General features: G+C 32.0%; 1 protein-coding gene across 1 annotated transcript in view; it reads left to right on the plus strand.

The window, feature by feature from the left end:
• Nucleotides 1–16,921, plus strand: part of LDHB (lactate dehydrogenase B) — a 28,407-nt gene extending 11,486 nt beyond the window's left edge. Inside the window, exons 3-8 of the mRNA XM_074268863.1 lie at nucleotides 943–1,060; nucleotides 4,807–4,980; nucleotides 6,257–6,430; nucleotides 7,904–8,021; nucleotides 13,304–13,427; nucleotides 16,451–16,921. Of these exons, the coding sequence (XP_074124964.1) occupies nucleotides 943–1,060; nucleotides 4,807–4,980; nucleotides 6,257–6,430; nucleotides 7,904–8,021; nucleotides 13,304–13,427; nucleotides 16,451–16,618 (876 nt within the window). The 3' untranslated portion in view covers nucleotides 16,619–16,921. The remainder of the gene's footprint in view (nucleotides 1–942; nucleotides 1,061–4,806; nucleotides 4,981–6,256; nucleotides 6,431–7,903; nucleotides 8,022–13,303; nucleotides 13,428–16,450) is intronic.
• The last annotated feature ends 266 nt before the right edge of the window (nucleotides 16,922–17,187 follow it).

Below are 17,187 nucleotides of genomic sequence, written 5' to 3' on the forward strand. Positions count from 1 at the left end.
GCTAGATTGAAGCATTGACTCTGCTGTTATTTACCTGGAATATAAGGGAAAACTCTTCATTTTTCTGCATCTTAGCTTCTTGCAGAATTGGACTAGTCTCTTTCAAATTCTCTCTCTCTTTTTTTTTTCCTGAGGCAATTGGGATTAAGTGACTTGCCCAGGGTCACACAGCTAGGACAGGTTAAGTTTTTGAGACCATATTTGAACTCAGGTCCTCCTGACTTCAGAGCTGGTACTCTATTCATTACCCTTCCTAGCTGTCCCCCTCTTTCAAATTCTTAAAAAATAATATAATATTATTTTACCAGGCCCTAATTTTCAGGTTTTAACAGTAATATAATCTCTTTATATCTTTTATTTTTCCTTATTAGTACTGTAGTATTTTAAAGAGAAAAGTGAATCTCAATTCTCAAAAGTGTGTTCTAATATATATAATTTAAACTTGAGTTTTTTAATCTGTAGAATTTGCTAAATAAATAAAAATATTTTTCTTATATTAATAGTTTGAAATTAAGAAGTTTCTTTTTAAACAAAGAAACACAATGAAAAGTGGATTAATAGTATACAAATATTTTAGCATGACAGTAGAAAATGGAATTGTAATTATAAAGGGAAATAGGACTGAATTTAGAGGTAGTTAATGTGGATTTAAATCCTGGAGTAGTAACTTAATATACCTGTATGACCTTAGGAAAGACACTGTACTTTTGACTCTCAGTTGTTTCATCTGTAAAATAAAGGGATCAGGTTAAAGACATAAGGTTATGTCCAGCTCAGAATCCATGATCCTCTGAGGTAAGCAAAATACCACCACATGGCCATTTATACTTCATCCAGTTATTTGACATTATTGTAAAGCTTTCCAAAACATAATTTTTCTAAGGCAAATGTTGGGTTTTCTTAACATTCTGTTATTTAAAAGTAAACCTTTTGTATTTATAGAGTCTTGCTGATGAACTTGCCCTTGTTGATGTTTTGGAAGATAAACTCAAAGGAGAAATGATGGATCTGCAACATGGGAGTTTATTTCTTCAAACTCCTAAAATTGTGGCTGATAAAGGTAGTTTCAGTTTTGTATTATTGTATGTTAATACTGTAAATGAAATTTTCATAATAAAAAAGAGTAAATATTCTTTCCCATCTTTAAAAACCTTTATTATACCCTGTAATTGCCTCCATTTAGTGATATATTTCTCTTCCCTTTCCCTTGAAAAAAAGCTTTCTGTCCTCTTTGATTCCATTTCCTCTCCTCCCACTCAATTCCTCAACTTCTTGCCAATCTAACTTCCAACTTCATCATTCAACCAAAACTGTTTTCTCTAAAGTTTAACAACAATCTCTTAAATGCCAGATCTTATCATCTACTCTCAATCATAATCTTTTTTTGACCAAGTTCTTCTAAATACTCTCTCCAATTGGGTATTCATGATACTTCCCTCTCTCAGTTCACCTCCCATTTGTTTGAATGTTCCTTTCTTTGTTAGTGCATCATTTACATCAAAGCTTCTTAAATTGTGGCTTGCAACCTCATATGGGATCACATAGTTAAATGTTGGGGGTCATGAAACTATGATTTATCGATAACAAATGTTTGATTTGTATTCTTATTTTATATACCTCATGCCCAGGGTCACATAAACATTTCTTGGGTGAAAAGAGGTTGTGAGTAGAAAAAATTTAAGAAGCCCTGATTTATATTATGCCCCAACCTGTGCATTTCCTCTAACATTCTATCCTAGGCACTGTTATTCTCCCTTTATGAACTTTCAATAATAATAGTTTCCATGTGTTAACTTTCATCTCCATGCAGGTGATTCACAGATCTATAAATATAGCCCATTTAGAAATACAAATATAGGAGCTTCAGTTCCACAATCCTTTCCTGTTGTACATTTCAAACTGGATGTCCTAGAGCTATCTCAAACCCAAACTTTTCAAAACCAAACTCATTATTTTCTCTACAAATCATCACTTCTTCCAAATCTCACTGTTTCTGTCAAAGGCATAAGAATCCTTTTCACATCTAATTCATCCTAATAATTACCCTTGCCTCTTCACTCTTCTCATTGCAAATGCCAGTTAACAAATCTTGACATTTCTACTTCTATATCATCTCTCACAACCAAATCTTTCTCTACTCATACAGCTACCATCTTAGTTCAGGTTTTCATTACCTCTTATCTAGATCCTAAGTAGTATCCCTGCTTCAATACCTCCCCACTTCAGTCCATTTTCCATATTACTGCCTAAATGATTTTCCTTAAGTGCAGATCTGACTGTGTCCCCTATTCAATCACCTCCAGAAACTTTCTATGCCATTAGTATCAAATATAAATTCCTTGGTTTAGTTTTTAAAGCTATTTAATCATAATGCCTGTATCCAACCTATCACTATATTCTTAGCAACCCCTCCTTCCCTTCACTCTACAGTCTAAAAATAAAAATTGCCTTCTTTTTGGTTACTCAAATATATGATAGTCCTTTTCTTTTTGCCCATTATGCTATAATGTATGCCCTCCTTTCCCCTAATCTCAACGAATCCCCATTTTCTTTTAAGACATCCTACTTTGTATTTACTTCTTTGAATATACTTGTATTTAATCACTTTATATTTGTGCCATATATTTTATATATACTGATCTCCCTTTAGATTGTATATTCCTTTAGTTTAGGGATAATTTCATATTTTCTATGTATATATCTATCTTTAAATGCAGAGCATAATGCTTACCACATAGTAGATTTTAATAATTACTTATTGATTGGTGGTGATATTGAGAGAGAAAATAAGAATATAGATGGTCTGGAGGGAGCATCATAGTGCTCAATTATTTTCATATTTAATATTATTAACAAAATGTACGTAGTCAATTATAGTGATTTTCTTCAAGATCTCACAAAAAACTTTGTACCAACTGATTTTGTAGTGGCTATTTTTCCTATTTTCATTCTCATTTTTATGTACTATGATTTGAAAAAAAAAAAGTTTACTGTTGCTATTTCATTATCCTATCACTCCCCACTACTAATCCTTTAATTTTATGATCCTTTGCCCTTTTTCAAGGAAACCTATTAAAAATAGAATGTAGTTAAAATTTAGAATCTTTGACAGAGACAGAGTAATTCACCTGACTGGAGATTAGTGTTTGCTTTTTTGCTAAAGATTAGTTTATGTAGTCCTGCCAAGAGTAAAAGTTTCCCTGCCCACAATTTAAGGATGGATTTGTCTTTCAAGAAAACCAGTTAAGATTAGTTGATATCGAGATTTTTCCAAATTATAATATAACTCTTATCAAGTGATTCCTAGTTCCTCTTCTAAGTCAAGAGATTTTTGCTTATGTCTTCACCCTATAACAAATATACTTTGGAAAAGGGCAATAAAATGTAAAATTAAAAATTTTCCCGATTTAAAATGAACCAGCTATATCTAAAAGGGAAAACAAGTTATTTCCATAATAGATCTTCAAAATTCTATGAGAAATTATAGTATTTGAAAAATAAAATAAAATTTGATTAGAAATAGTTCTGAAGAAATAATATATAGGTCTGTTCACTCATTTGTAAGAATGTGATGTCAAACACTTCTAGCTCCAAAATTCTATACTTGTATTTAATTGACAAAGAAATATGATTTTTAATAAACAATTTCAAATATTTTGAAATCTCAATAGCAGGGGAAATTTAGGTTGAATTATTCCTTTTTACGTTCTCAGATCAGGACTGCAGATAAGAGGCCCCAAAATAGAAGACTCTAGGAATGATAAATGATTAAGTAGAGTTCTTTGTGCATAGGATGTAGAACTAGGAAAAGAATCTTAGAAATTATTGATTTCAACTCATTCATTTTTTTAAATGAGGAAATTATTGTGGCTCAGAGAAGGTCATTCTCTTGAATTGCAGGAGTTTCATCTCTAATGTAAATAATAAAGTACCAACAAATGACTGAAATATTTCATTGAGTGATTGCCTAAAACTGGAAGTTATAGCCTCATTTTACTCTGGACAGATCACATCTCGTGTGCTGTGTTTAGTTTTAGTTTTTTGTTTGTTTGTTTTGTTTTGTGGCTCATTTTAGGAAGGTCATTGACATGTTAGGGATTGTAGAGGGGAGCAAAGCTACTATGGAAAAGGGCCTTGGGATCATGCCATATGAGAACCATCAGTTGAAGGAACTGAAGGTCCTTAGAGGGAAGAAGAAGAGAAGGTTTAGGGAGGAAGTGATAACTCCATTTGTTTGGCTATTAAATGGAAAACTACTTAGTCTTCTACTTGATCTAAAAGGGAAGAACTGATAACTATGGGAAGAAGCCACACATTTGAGATCAATGTAAGAATAACTTTTAACAGTGATTCAAAAGTGGAATGAGTTATCTCCTTGTAGAATAATAAAAAAAAAAAATGACTGAATATGACTCTTCATTCTAGTATAACTGACACTGAAAGTGACTTCTGAAGAGTTTTCTTGTTCTGGGCCTTTTTATTAAATCTCTTAAATTAAGATCTTCTAATCTTCCAATTATAGGCACACATTCAGGATTAATATATTAGCCTATTCTCAAAAATTTAATGACAGGTAATTTTCAAAAACCAAAAAATATAAATCTTAAAAGCCATTTTTATCCTTGTTTTTGTTTATGAAGCTCTATAATAAAACTTTATTATAGAGTACAGTTATTGGAAAAATAAATTTTCTTATGGTTCATTAATTCATTTGTGAAACATTTATTGAGCACCTTCCTATGTGCCAGGTGCCAATAGTAATTTTGCAAATATAATCAATTTAATCCTCTATTTTTTCACTTACAGATTACTCTGTCACTGCTGGTTCTAAGATTGTTGTAGTCACTGCAGGAGTCCGCCAACAAGAGGGAGAGAGTCGCCTCAATCTGGTACAGAGGAATGTGAATGTCTTCAAATTTATTATTCCCCAGATTGTAAAGTATAGCCCAGACTGCACCATAATTGTGGTTTCCAACCCAGGTAAATATAGCATCTTAGCTTCCTTAACCTTTGATTCACTAAGTTCTTAAAAACAGACTCTAAAACTTAAAAAAAAATCTGTATTAGTTGTATATTAATGTCTAATTTAAATTTCTTTGGTATGTATTATCCAATTTAATCTTCCCACCCTTTTGAAGTAGTGTAATTAATATCAGTCATAAAGTGGTGAGCCTAAATGGAACAAATTCTTTTTTTTTTTTTTTTTGCCTTCCAAACTTTTAATCTGTTATACTTTGCTTAATATAACTTATTATAAGACAAGTTATATTACATTACTTGCACGATGATTAATCTACAAAATGACATCTAAAGATTGCTAGGAGTAGAGATGCATAAAAGTTTTCATCTATTTGCCCTGTTGTTTTTATTAACCATTCACATCTTTAAGTCTCAAAACAAATAAATCACATGTGTAATGGAATATATAAATGAATATTATGGTGCCCCAGGTTTAGTTGTTAACAAGTCATTTTACTTATTAATCTTGCTCATTTATCTTGAGGAAGACCTGAAAATTTCTGAAAAGATTTAAAGGAGGTTAATTTTGAAAAAAATGAATTTTATTTTATTTTCTTTAAAAATTTTTTTATTGATGTTCTTTTTTTTAATATACCATGCCTACATGTATTCATTTTTTATCTTCTTCCAAACATATTAAAGTTTTCCCTTAAGCCTTGTCCTTCTCTCATATTATCTTCACACTGAGAAGGTTCACAAACACTCAACTGCATTTTAAAGTACCTTCTGTGTTGGGGCAGCTATGTGGTACAATGGATAGCGCACCAGCCCTGAAGTCAGGAGGACCTGAGTTCAAATCTAGCTTCAGACAACTAACATTTCCTAGCTGTGTGACCATGGGCAAGTCACTTTACCCCAATTGTCTCAGCAAAAAACAACAAAAAAAAATCGTACTGTATAAAGAGCATTTCACTGAACTTTGAAAGAGATCCAAAGATTATATAAAACCTAATGCTTGTTTCTGTAGTATTTAGAGTCTTTTCAGGGAATATATATATAAGTTAAATAGAGAAATCAGGGAAGAATTGTGTTTCAATAGAGTTTCAAAGAATGTATATTAATTCACTGAGAAGGAAAGTAAAGGAAGAACATTTCACTTATGAACAATGAGAGCAAAAGCGTTAAGGTAGAGAAGTACAAGATATATTAATTATTACCTTGTTATCATTTTTCAGTTTTGAGAGAGCACATGAATGTCCTAATAAACTAATCATTAATATAATTCTTTTATTCTCAGTGGATATCCTGACCTATGTCACCTGGAAACTGAGTGGCCTGCCAAAACACCGGGTGATTGGTAGTGGATGCAATCTGGACTCTGCCAGATTCCGCTATCTTATGTCTGAAAAACTTGGCATCCATCCAAGCAGTTGCCATGGCTGGATCTTGGGAGAACATGGGGACTCAAGTGGTAAATAATAAAAAATATCTATTCATATTTAAGGACTGATCAATACTCTATATTTATTTCACAGAGTATCTTTTAACTATCTCATTCTCAACTATAAGGAGATGAAAGGGAAAGTCAAGTATGAAATCTTAAGTGTCAGTGGTCTACATGAAGATAAAAAAAGCATAAAATTTTATTACTATATAAAGTACTTAAAAGACATTTGTAATGGAATATACTCATTTGTTTAAAGTGACTAAGGAACATTTTATTAATCGATCGATAAGAATCATTTTATTCTAATATCCTTTCCTGCAGACTAATTATACCCTGTCATAACTATATAATATAATTCATCTTCTCTAAAGTGTTTGAGCAACACTGCAAATATATATCTGTACAACCATAAGTGTTTGTGGAACTAATTGGAGATTTAATTTGACAGATTTAAATTAAATTAAATTCTTTTTGTCATTCAAAAAATATTCATCTCATCTGCATTTCTGCCAGAAAAGATTGAAGTGATCAATAATATACTATGATGTTAGGATTATTTAGTATAATTAATGAATTTAGCTACTGATTAATAAGTGGATAGTTTTTTTCCTAAAATAAGTGAGAGAGATTATGTAAAACCTTCTTGAAATTATTACATGCTACCATTTATGCATTTTAATTCTTTGTCTATATGTCTTGTAAAGAAGCTGAGTTAGAGAGCAAAAACCTTAATCTTAAAGACAGAGTTATCTTTATTTAAAAACAGCAGTTTGACTCTCCAAAAAAGGGCAGCAAAATATATTCATATCTGTTTATGATATGCTGAGAAAGCAAGAGCATATTCTGGATAAAGAGGCAATTGTTATGGCCTTCAATAAGTGAGATAATCCTTGATACCCCTAATTATAGTCATCTCAGAGTTTTTTATTCAGGTCCAGGCTAGATAAAAATATTAATGGGCTTTGAAGTAAATGATAATGATTTGGGCCTCACTCAAATGTTTCTGAAATCCAGAGGAGGCATATGAACAAAACAGAACATCTGCAACTTTTGCCATCTAAGCTTTGATTGAGAAGAGTATTCTCAAAAGCCTTAAGAATAAAAGTTTAGGCTAAGCTAGTGGTAGTTTTCCTGGTTTTCTTCATTAACTATCTTAAAGTAATCTGAAGAATTTCATGTTGTCTGAATATGAACTAAAAATGTCCTTAAATATGGGACAACCCTTTCTTTGAAAAATTTTGAGTATTAAAGGACAGCTAGTCATAAAGTTGTTTTGGGGGGGGGGTTTGTTGTTGTTGTTTTGTTTTTTAAGATAAAATCAACTTCTTCAGAATCTCTACTTTGCTCTTTAGGTTACTATCATGTCATTAGATCCCAGCTCCAGTACATAGTCATAAGTCATCTAAAAGATAAAGTTGGAGTAATTAAAATAAGAAAGAAAGACTTCCTTTCTAGACTCCTCAGGTAGAAAATATTTTTTGTTTCTTTTTCATACAGTGGCTGTATGGAGTGGAGTGAATGTGGCAGGTGTTTCCCTCCAAGAACTGAATCCAGACATGGGAACTGACAATGACAGTGAGAACTGGAAGGAAGTCCATAAGCTGGTGATTGAAAGGTCAGTAGATATAATAATTTATTTTGGCTCCCAATTTGCTGTCCATTACTTGCCCATCGGGTAGGATGGCATATGATTATTTTGGTTATTTTCTCAACTAATCAGAACCATAAGTATATAGATTAGAGAGCTTGAATAAATTATAAATTATCCATTCTTTATTAATCACTTGGAAAAAAGTTTAATCTCACAAATAGTGGAAGAGATGCAAATTGAAACAATTCTGAGGTACTAATTTATACCCATCAAATTGACATCTCTCACCACTCTATGTAGCCAATTAGGTAAGACTGGAAGCACTTGAATTTTTTTTTAATGAACCTGAAATAGTCTATAAAGTAAAATCATACTTTACTTTTCTTGTGGAATTCTTTTAACAAGTGAGAAATACTGCAAACAGCACTACACTAGGAGTCATGCTTGAATAAATTAGTTCATTTCTCTATGTTTACCTTTCCTTATCTATTAAGTTGGGGGAGGGTGGAACTGGATGATGTATTTGGTTTATTCTAGGAGTATGTTGGAACCTGCTCATACTGGTCTGCAAGTGCTGGTTGCTAACTTTTCTGTCTGAGCCTTTACAATTTGGAAATTGGCAAATGTTACAAATCAGGACTTGATTTATTGTTTTGTTGATTATCTAGAGTTCACAAAAACAGCAACAATAGAGTAAGATTCTCATTTCCAAAAAAATATGGAGATCAGGGATAATTTTATAGTGACGGTTTAAAAACAATGTAAAGTAGTACAATGGATAGTGATGGGCTTGGAATCAGGAAAACCTAAGTTCAAATCCCATCCCAGAACTTTACCAAATAGGTTACCCTGGAAAGTTACTTAAGCACAGCTTATTTCAGTTTCCTCTTCTATAAAATGGAGATAATAATAGCACCTACTTCCTAGAGGTGAATGAGATAATACTTATAAATGCTTAATGCAGTGCCTGGCACATAATAAGCACTATATAAATGTTTACTATGATGAAGATGCTGCTGCTGCTGCTTGTATTTTTGCCATGGCTAAGTGATTCATATATTCTCAAAGTGAAGGTTATATTCTTTCCTAGAAGAGAAACTTAATTCGATGACGAGATAAGAATGAAGTATTCCTTTAAAATATAAGAAAGCCTTCACTGTTAAAACAAAAAAGAAATTTTATTTGAACAGAGGAGTTTTTTGACTTATGTCAAGGAGATTAGAAGATCAAAGAATGTCACATAGAGTAGAAAGGGAAGAAAAGAAATCATTGAATAGTTGTGTCTAAGTAACATAGAAGAGACTCTTTCCAAAGGAGTGGGATCTGGACTTTCTGGGAAGGAAGTAACTGCTTTGTCTTCCAGTGAATGATGATATATATCTGCAAATTCTGTTAGATGAGAATATGCAGTATATGAAAAAAAGAAAAAAGGGATAAGTAGTATTTGTTGATGATTCCCTAATGAGGGATTCTGAGGCAGGATATTTGTCAACTTTACAATAGATCTACTGATTTTGGGGGGCCTAGATTCATGATGTAACAAAATATCCTGAAATTTGTGAAATTTAATGATCATTTCTCAATTCTAAAAATTCATATGGTTATAAGTGATTAGAAAGCATTACTAAATACTTTGAAATCTGGATACAGAAGTCAGTAGGACACACATGCTTGGTGTTTTTATTACTGCTCCTGATGGAAGGAAGAGACTAAAGAAAAAGAATTTAGAAGTGAGCAGCAGGTTATAATGATGATATATGAGTGTAAAAAGTGTATTTCTGGATCTTTGCTTGGAATATTGAGCTTATGTTAAAGATGAAATGCAGCTAACAAAGTCTGGAACTTGCTGGGAATCTTGCAGATTCAATTAAAAGGACATTGAAACAGAAAAGAAAAGGAATGAAACATAAGGTCTTTGTATATTCAACAAAATCTAAGTAACATAGAAAATGTATACAGATTTAACATGTATTTCAACATATTTAACATGTATTGGACTACCTGCCAGCTAGGGGAGGGATTGGGGGGAAGGAAGGGAAAATTTGGAACAAAAGGTTATGCAAGGATCATTGTTGGAAAAATTACCTATGCATATGTTTTATAAATAAAAAGCTTTAATAATAATAATAATGATAATAAAATGTATACAATATAGAGTAGCTAGGTGGCAGCATGGATAGAGCACCAGCCCTGAAGTCAGGAGGACCTCAATTCAAGTCTAGCCTCAAATACTTAAAACTGCCTAGCTGTGTGACTCTGGGCAAGTCACTTAACCCTAACTGCCTCAGGGGAAAAAAAAGAAAAAGAAAGAAGAATGTATACAGCATAGAAAGAAACAGTAGGAATATTCAGAAATTCATAGGATAAAAAATGCAAGGAAGGAGCTAGCAATAAAACTTATGACTTCAGGTTTCTATTTACAAATGCAAACAAGATGAATACTAAGCAAAGTATATATCCTAACAAGGAGGAAAAGTTGATCTCATGGGACATTACTGACTTGTTGGGTTCGAACCCATAAATGGATTGTGCCTTTGGAGAGGGATATATTCAAAAGGAATTGGACAAATAAAAGTCATAGTTGAGGTGATAGTAATAGCATTTTATATCAAGATAATATGTATCCTGGTAAGGAAATCCAGGAACCATATGGGGGTAGTGTGATAAGAAAAGTGTGTGGGTAACAATGAATAGAGGAAGAAATAGAAACAATAAAGTTGGAAATGTAATATGAAACACACATATAAATAAAGAAGAAATAGATGAATGGTATGTAAACCGATCTTAGGTCTAATCTAGAGGTATGACATGGTAGATGGGAAACTTAATATTTGGACATCTAGTGGAGTCTTCTCTGTCAGAAGTAGAACTAGTCATTTAATAATTTGCCTTGATAATTTTATTGTTAAAAATTTTAAAAATCAATAAGGGAAGCTTCTATCTTAAGTCTGATTCTTAATAACAAGGAAGAACTGGTTGATGAAATAAAAATCCTTGACTATGTATAGTGCATGTATTCAATAGAGTTTAAATAAAGTGTGTTCTCAAGCCACTGAACCATGTCTTTGATAAACTTCTTAACCCTTTTTTAAAATGTAGCATAATATAAGATCGTGTTACAATATTCATTTCTTTTTGGGAATTTGATTTGGGATTCAATTTAAGGAATTTTGTCAATAAGTATAGCAATATAGCTATCAGAGTTCATTATTATTGTTAAGGACAAGACTTCAGGTTTACTAAAATTAAAAGAAAATTCTAAAACATACTTTTGGGTGGATGTTTTACAGTATAATTAAAATGTCCAGATCTTGTAGACTCACCTGGACTTCTTTTAACAATAAAAACTACTCTGTCTCAATATTTTAGTATTCTACTTTGTTTTGTTTTGTACCATGGCCAATGTTTTTTGTTCATAGTAACAGCTAGCAGATGTTGTTATTTTAAACCAGCCTTGATGTTTTTCCAACTTTCAGGAAGCCTATACCACTCTAAAAAGAAATTGATATCAACCCTTCTAGCTTTCAATTTTTCTAAAGATCTTTGCTTGTTCTTGGAGGATGAATTAGACCAGAGGTGGAAGTTAGCAAAGTATTTGCTATGGTAGGGGAAAGATAGGGTTAGTACAATAGTAGCATTTTTGAACAAGATTTGTGGAGTTTTGTGAACTTGAAGGCCAATTTGCAATAATAAAGCAGCCAAAAAAAAAACAAAAAAAACCCTTAATACAATCTTAAGCAGCTTTAAGAGAGGTATAATTTACAGGATAAGAAAAATGAGTAGTAGCCTTATCCATCTTGGTCAGATCAGTAAAATGTCAACTCCTTGAGGTCAGAAATGGTCCTTTTTGTTTGTTTGTTTTGTTTTTATACCTAGCACCTTGCACAACTCAGCATTTTTGGATATATTAAAGGATTGATTGGTTGATTTAAGTCTGTAGCAATGGCACTGATAATTTGGAGATTGTTCAAAGGAGAGTAATACTGAAGTAACACCAGATTATGCTATATGAGGATCATTTGAAGGTTCTGGGGAATTTTAGACAGGAGAAAAGATGATTGGCCAAGAAGAAGAAGGAAATGGAAATGGAGGTAGCTGTTACAGCTGGCTTCAAGTATCTGAAAAACTGTCATCTGAAAAAAGGGATTGCATTAGATTTATTCTGGTTTGCTTCAAAGAACATCACTAGGTATAATTCTGTAAAGATTAAAATTTAGACTTGATGTAACAGGAAATTTTTCTAAGAATTATAGTTATCCAAAAGATGCATGATTTGCCTGAGAACAGAAGAGTTCACTCTCAGTGGTAAGCTTTAAGCAAAAGCTAGATAACTACTAGTTATAAAGAAAGGAAGTGAGGCATAGAGAAATTAATTGATTTTCCCACAGGCCCAAGCTAAATAGTAACAGGGCTAGATGTTTTGACTCCAGTAATCTTTCTCTTCCACCATGCTTCTCCTTTTACTTTTAATTTTGAAGCTCCCCAGTTAATTTCTTGTCATAGATCAAACAGAATGAATGAAAATTGTCAGGCAAGATTTCATCTTTGAAACTTTTTCAAATATACTTAACTCCAATGAAATCTTAGCTTCAAGAAAAGGAAATATTCATTCCATTTGAAAAAAAAATCTACCATTCTTCTTATTCTTTCTTGACCATGTGGCTATTTGGCTATTTATGAATATAAATCTGATTTGCAGTGATTATTTTACCACTATCTTATCTTGCAACATTCTAAAAAGTTTTAGGATTATATGAAATATAAACTGAGAAATGAATGGGATGTCAGCAATCATCTAATCCAGCTATACTTATAAGTGAGGAAACTAAGGCTGAAAGAGGTTAAGAACATTTGCCCAAAGCCACAAAAATAGAGCTGGACAAGGCTGTCATTTGAACTTCAACTCTCTGACTCCAAAACTCAGTGTTATTTCCCTTATCTAATATTGCTTTTTGAATCAATGTGAAATAATTCTTGACCAAACTATTTATAATTGTGCTAGACCTTGAGTTATTTAGTAACTTAAAAGTTATAATTTCATAACTCAAAATTGTCAGTTCTCTGAGTACACCTTTATTTAAAACATATTGATAGCTTGTTTCTTAGACAATCTTCATTTCCAAACATACTTATCTCTCTCTACCCAGAGAGAGATCCCTTGTAACAAAGAAAATGTGAGATGGGAGAAAACGCAATTTTGCCTTGTTTTCATGCTGATATCATTTTAATTGAGTCTAACCAAATATGCAATGTAAGGTTGCATTTTAAGATATATTTCAATATTATTTCAATTCTTTATGTTTTAGTGCCTATGAAGTGATCAAACTTAAAGGATACACCAACTGGGCTATTGGATTAAGTGTTGCTGATCTAATTGAGAGCATGTTAAAAAATCTATCCAGGATTCATCCTGTGTCCACTATGGTTAAGGTAAGAAAATATGTAGAGAAATAACATAATATAACATAACATAAATAGCATCTCTGTTAAAAGATATTTGATAAGGACAAAAGACTCATAAGTTCATGATGCTAATTTATATTGAAAGACATAACTCACATAGACCAGAAAGTTTGTGCCAATTAGTCTGTGCCTTCTCTTTCCTTTAAGAATTCCTTTAGTAAAATAAAAATATCATCAGAAGGTCATTTCATGAGTATAGAGTCAGAATAAAGTAAATACTGTCATAAATCTCTGAGTTCCTAATTTACCTATTTTAATAAGCGTATCAGCTAGTCAGTATATTGGTTTTCTTGAATAGTAATAACAAACCATGACAATTTCTTACTTTAAACCATTCCTTTTTCTAGATGTTAGACCAACATCTCAATATTATCAGCAAATTATCTTTTAGAATGGGTTTCTTCAGTTGGCTAATTTCATCATTTTTGTATTTCTTATTAGCTTTGATTTATACAGTTGCTTAATTATATGCTTTTTATAATATAACATGATATGGCGGCAGTAATTTTTGTTGGATTTAGTAGACATGGTCTTTTCTGTTTTAAGTTTAATTGATTTCCTTTATTTTTACATCTTTTCTGGATATACTTCTCCAAAATCCATCCTTTCCATTCTGCCCAGGAATTGAACTCTCCCTTGTAGCAAAAACAATTAACAACAACAAAAAGAGTAATGGATACAATACCATGTGTGCAATATTCTATTCTAATAGCCTCTCCAGTAAGAAGAGGGATATTTGTTTCATAACATATTCTTTTGGACCATTTTTTATTTTTTTAATCACTTAGAATTTTGTGTCCTGCTAGTGATTTTCATTTGCCTTATATTCTCTTTGTGTAGATTGTTCTTTTGAGTTCTATTTATTTTTCTTAACATAATAAATTAGCCTTTTTCACAATAATTATTTTAACTAATGGAGACTTGCAAAAATCTTGTAAAATGAGTGTTACTTGGAAAACAAGATGTAAAAATAGATATGAAAGTTATAGTTGGAAGTATAATTTGCACTATTTATTGATGTGCATATTTTAAAAGGAAGTAGTATGTCATAATGGATTGAATACTAGGGTTGGAATCAAGAATATGGATTCAAATTCTGCTTGTAACAATAGCAGTGTGAGCTTGAGAAAATCACTTAACTTCTTTGTATCTTAGACAGCAATGGTACTATACCTCCAAGTATGGGAGGAAAAAAGATCAGGTGAACAACCCAGAAAACTGCTATAGTATATGAAAATGGAAGCTAATGTTTCCAGTAAGTAAACCATCCCACGATTATACTAATATTAAAAGCAAAAAACTCCCAAGTATATTTTCCAATAGGAAGTTGGGATTCCTGTTGGCTCTTAATCCATTCAAGGGATCCATAGATTATAAATGTTTTCATAAAAATATTAAGGTGTTTTAATTTCCAATATAGAAAATATCATAGACAAATGTTTTTAAAGGAGATTTCAGTAAAATTTATGAATGTAAAGAGGTCTTTAGATTAAAGAAAAATAACAATCACTGAACTTAATCAGGACTCCAGTGGTACTAACCAGGTCATAGCAAATCAATCATATTTCCATGATTAATATTTTTTAAGTATTTGCTGCTTTTCCACTTGCCTTGTGAAATCTACAGCAAAGACAATACAAAGCTGAAGCAAATTCATTTATTCATTGTTAATATTGAATGGCTTCCTATTGCAGAATATGGTGGGAATTACTTTGCTCTTAATATCAGTGTAATCCCGAAATGGTATACTTTTTTATTTTTTTAAAAATTAATTTTATAATTATAACTTTTTTTGACAGTACATATGAATGGGTAGTTTTTTTACAACATTATCCCTTGCACTCACATCTACTCCAAATTTTCCCTCCTTCCCTCCACCCCCTCCCCTAGATAGCAGGCAGTCTCATACATGTTAAATGTGTTATAGTATATCCTAGATACAATATATGTGTGCAGAACCAAATTTCTTATTGCACAGGAAGAATTGGATTCAGAAGGCAAAAATAACCTGGGAAGAAAAACAAAAATGCAAACAGTTTACACTCATTTCCCAGTGTTCCTTCTCTGGGTGTATCAGATTCTGTCCATCAATTGGAACTGAATTAGATCCTCTCTTTGTTGAAGATATCCATTTCCGTCAGAATACATCCTCATACAGTAACGTTGTTGAAGTGTACAGTGATCTCCTGGTTCTGCTCATGAAATGGTATACTTATTGTTACATACTGTAGTAGTTTTCTGGGTTGTTCATCTGACCTTTTTTCCTCCTGTATTTGGAGGTATGATACTTGCCCAGAATGATCTCTACTTTATAAGGTCTCTTCAATTTTGTGGTTTTTATTACTTGCACTTATTAGTTCTATGATTCTACAGACAAGATAATCATGGAGAAAATATGTAACTCTATAAATACAATAATCAAAGAAGATTTTAGCCCTACATTTCCCAACATTGGAAATTGATTTGGTTGGTCTGTCCATTTCTATGTATAAAACACTACCACTCTATTAGAGAGATCAAGGAAATCTAGTTCTCTGGGTCTTCATCATAAATAAGTCCAATTTTATGTGCATGGGACAGGTGGGATACAATTTTTCGTGAATGATCAAATTCAATACCAACAGTGATTACATTTTTAGAGCTAGAAGGAATTTTATAAGTTTCCTAGTTCAACCCCCTTGTTTTAAAAATGAGGAACTGAAATTTGCTCAAGCTCACACAAGCAGTATTTGAACAGTTAGAATTTGAAAGCAAGGCCATTGACTTCAAGTTTATTATTGTAGGTTAGTGTTCCTAAAGAACTTTTGATGAGGAAAGGATTTCTGTGTCTTGATCCAGTTTCCAGTAACCCTAATGCATATTTTTCTATTGAAATACATGAATGAAACAATGTTGGTTCAATTTTTGAACTTACTCCTTTGAATTATATTTAAAAATTTTTATGGTTTTATGTGTTTATTAGACTAATAAATACTATTTGTTTACAAAAGGGAATGTATGGCATCGAGAATGAAGTATTCCTCAGCCTTCCATGCATTCTGAATGCCAGAGGACTGACCAGCGTTATCAACCAGAAGCTGAAAGATGATGAGGTAGCTCAACTGAAGAAGAGTGCAGATACTTTGTGGGACATCCAAAAAGACCTGAAAGATCTGTAACATGCATAATAACATTCTGTAGAAACCCAAACATCATGATATGAATTGCTGTGCCCACTTAGTAATTAGTCAACTTGGTGGATAGAATTTTTCCTGTGAACTCAACTCTGGCCACAGCATAAAAGTATATGATTAAAAGGCTTGCTATATGACCCATGAACCAATAAATAAACTACTGATGTGTGCTTTCTTCCCCAAGCTACATTCATTCTTTTAATATTTCTAGCTATAGAAATAGCTTTTTTCTTTTTAATATAATAGTATGATTTTAAAAAATACAGTTTTAATTGCTAGGCTAAGTAATCTGTCTCCAGAGAGTTTTTTTTTTCCTTAAAGCAAATTGTGCTTTTAATGTTATTTGCTGCTCACATTTTTGCCAAATATTGCTTTGTCTGATGGAACTGAAATGTAATTCATACTTCACAAAGAAATGAAAATGGTGTTGAGGTGGAAACAGTCTTCATTTGAACATTACTAAAAAACAGTGTTGTTGGATTGGCCCTCTATTATAGTGGTATCTGTCTTCAGATCCAAAAGGAAGCATAGAGTTTAAGCGATGAGGAAGAAAC

This window comes from Sminthopsis crassicaudata, chromosome 5 (genome assembly GCF_048593235.1).
Source record: "Sminthopsis crassicaudata isolate SCR6 chromosome 5, ASM4859323v1, whole genome shotgun sequence".
NCBI classification, from domain to species: domain Eukaryota; kingdom Metazoa; phylum Chordata; class Mammalia; order Dasyuromorphia; family Dasyuridae; genus Sminthopsis; species Sminthopsis crassicaudata.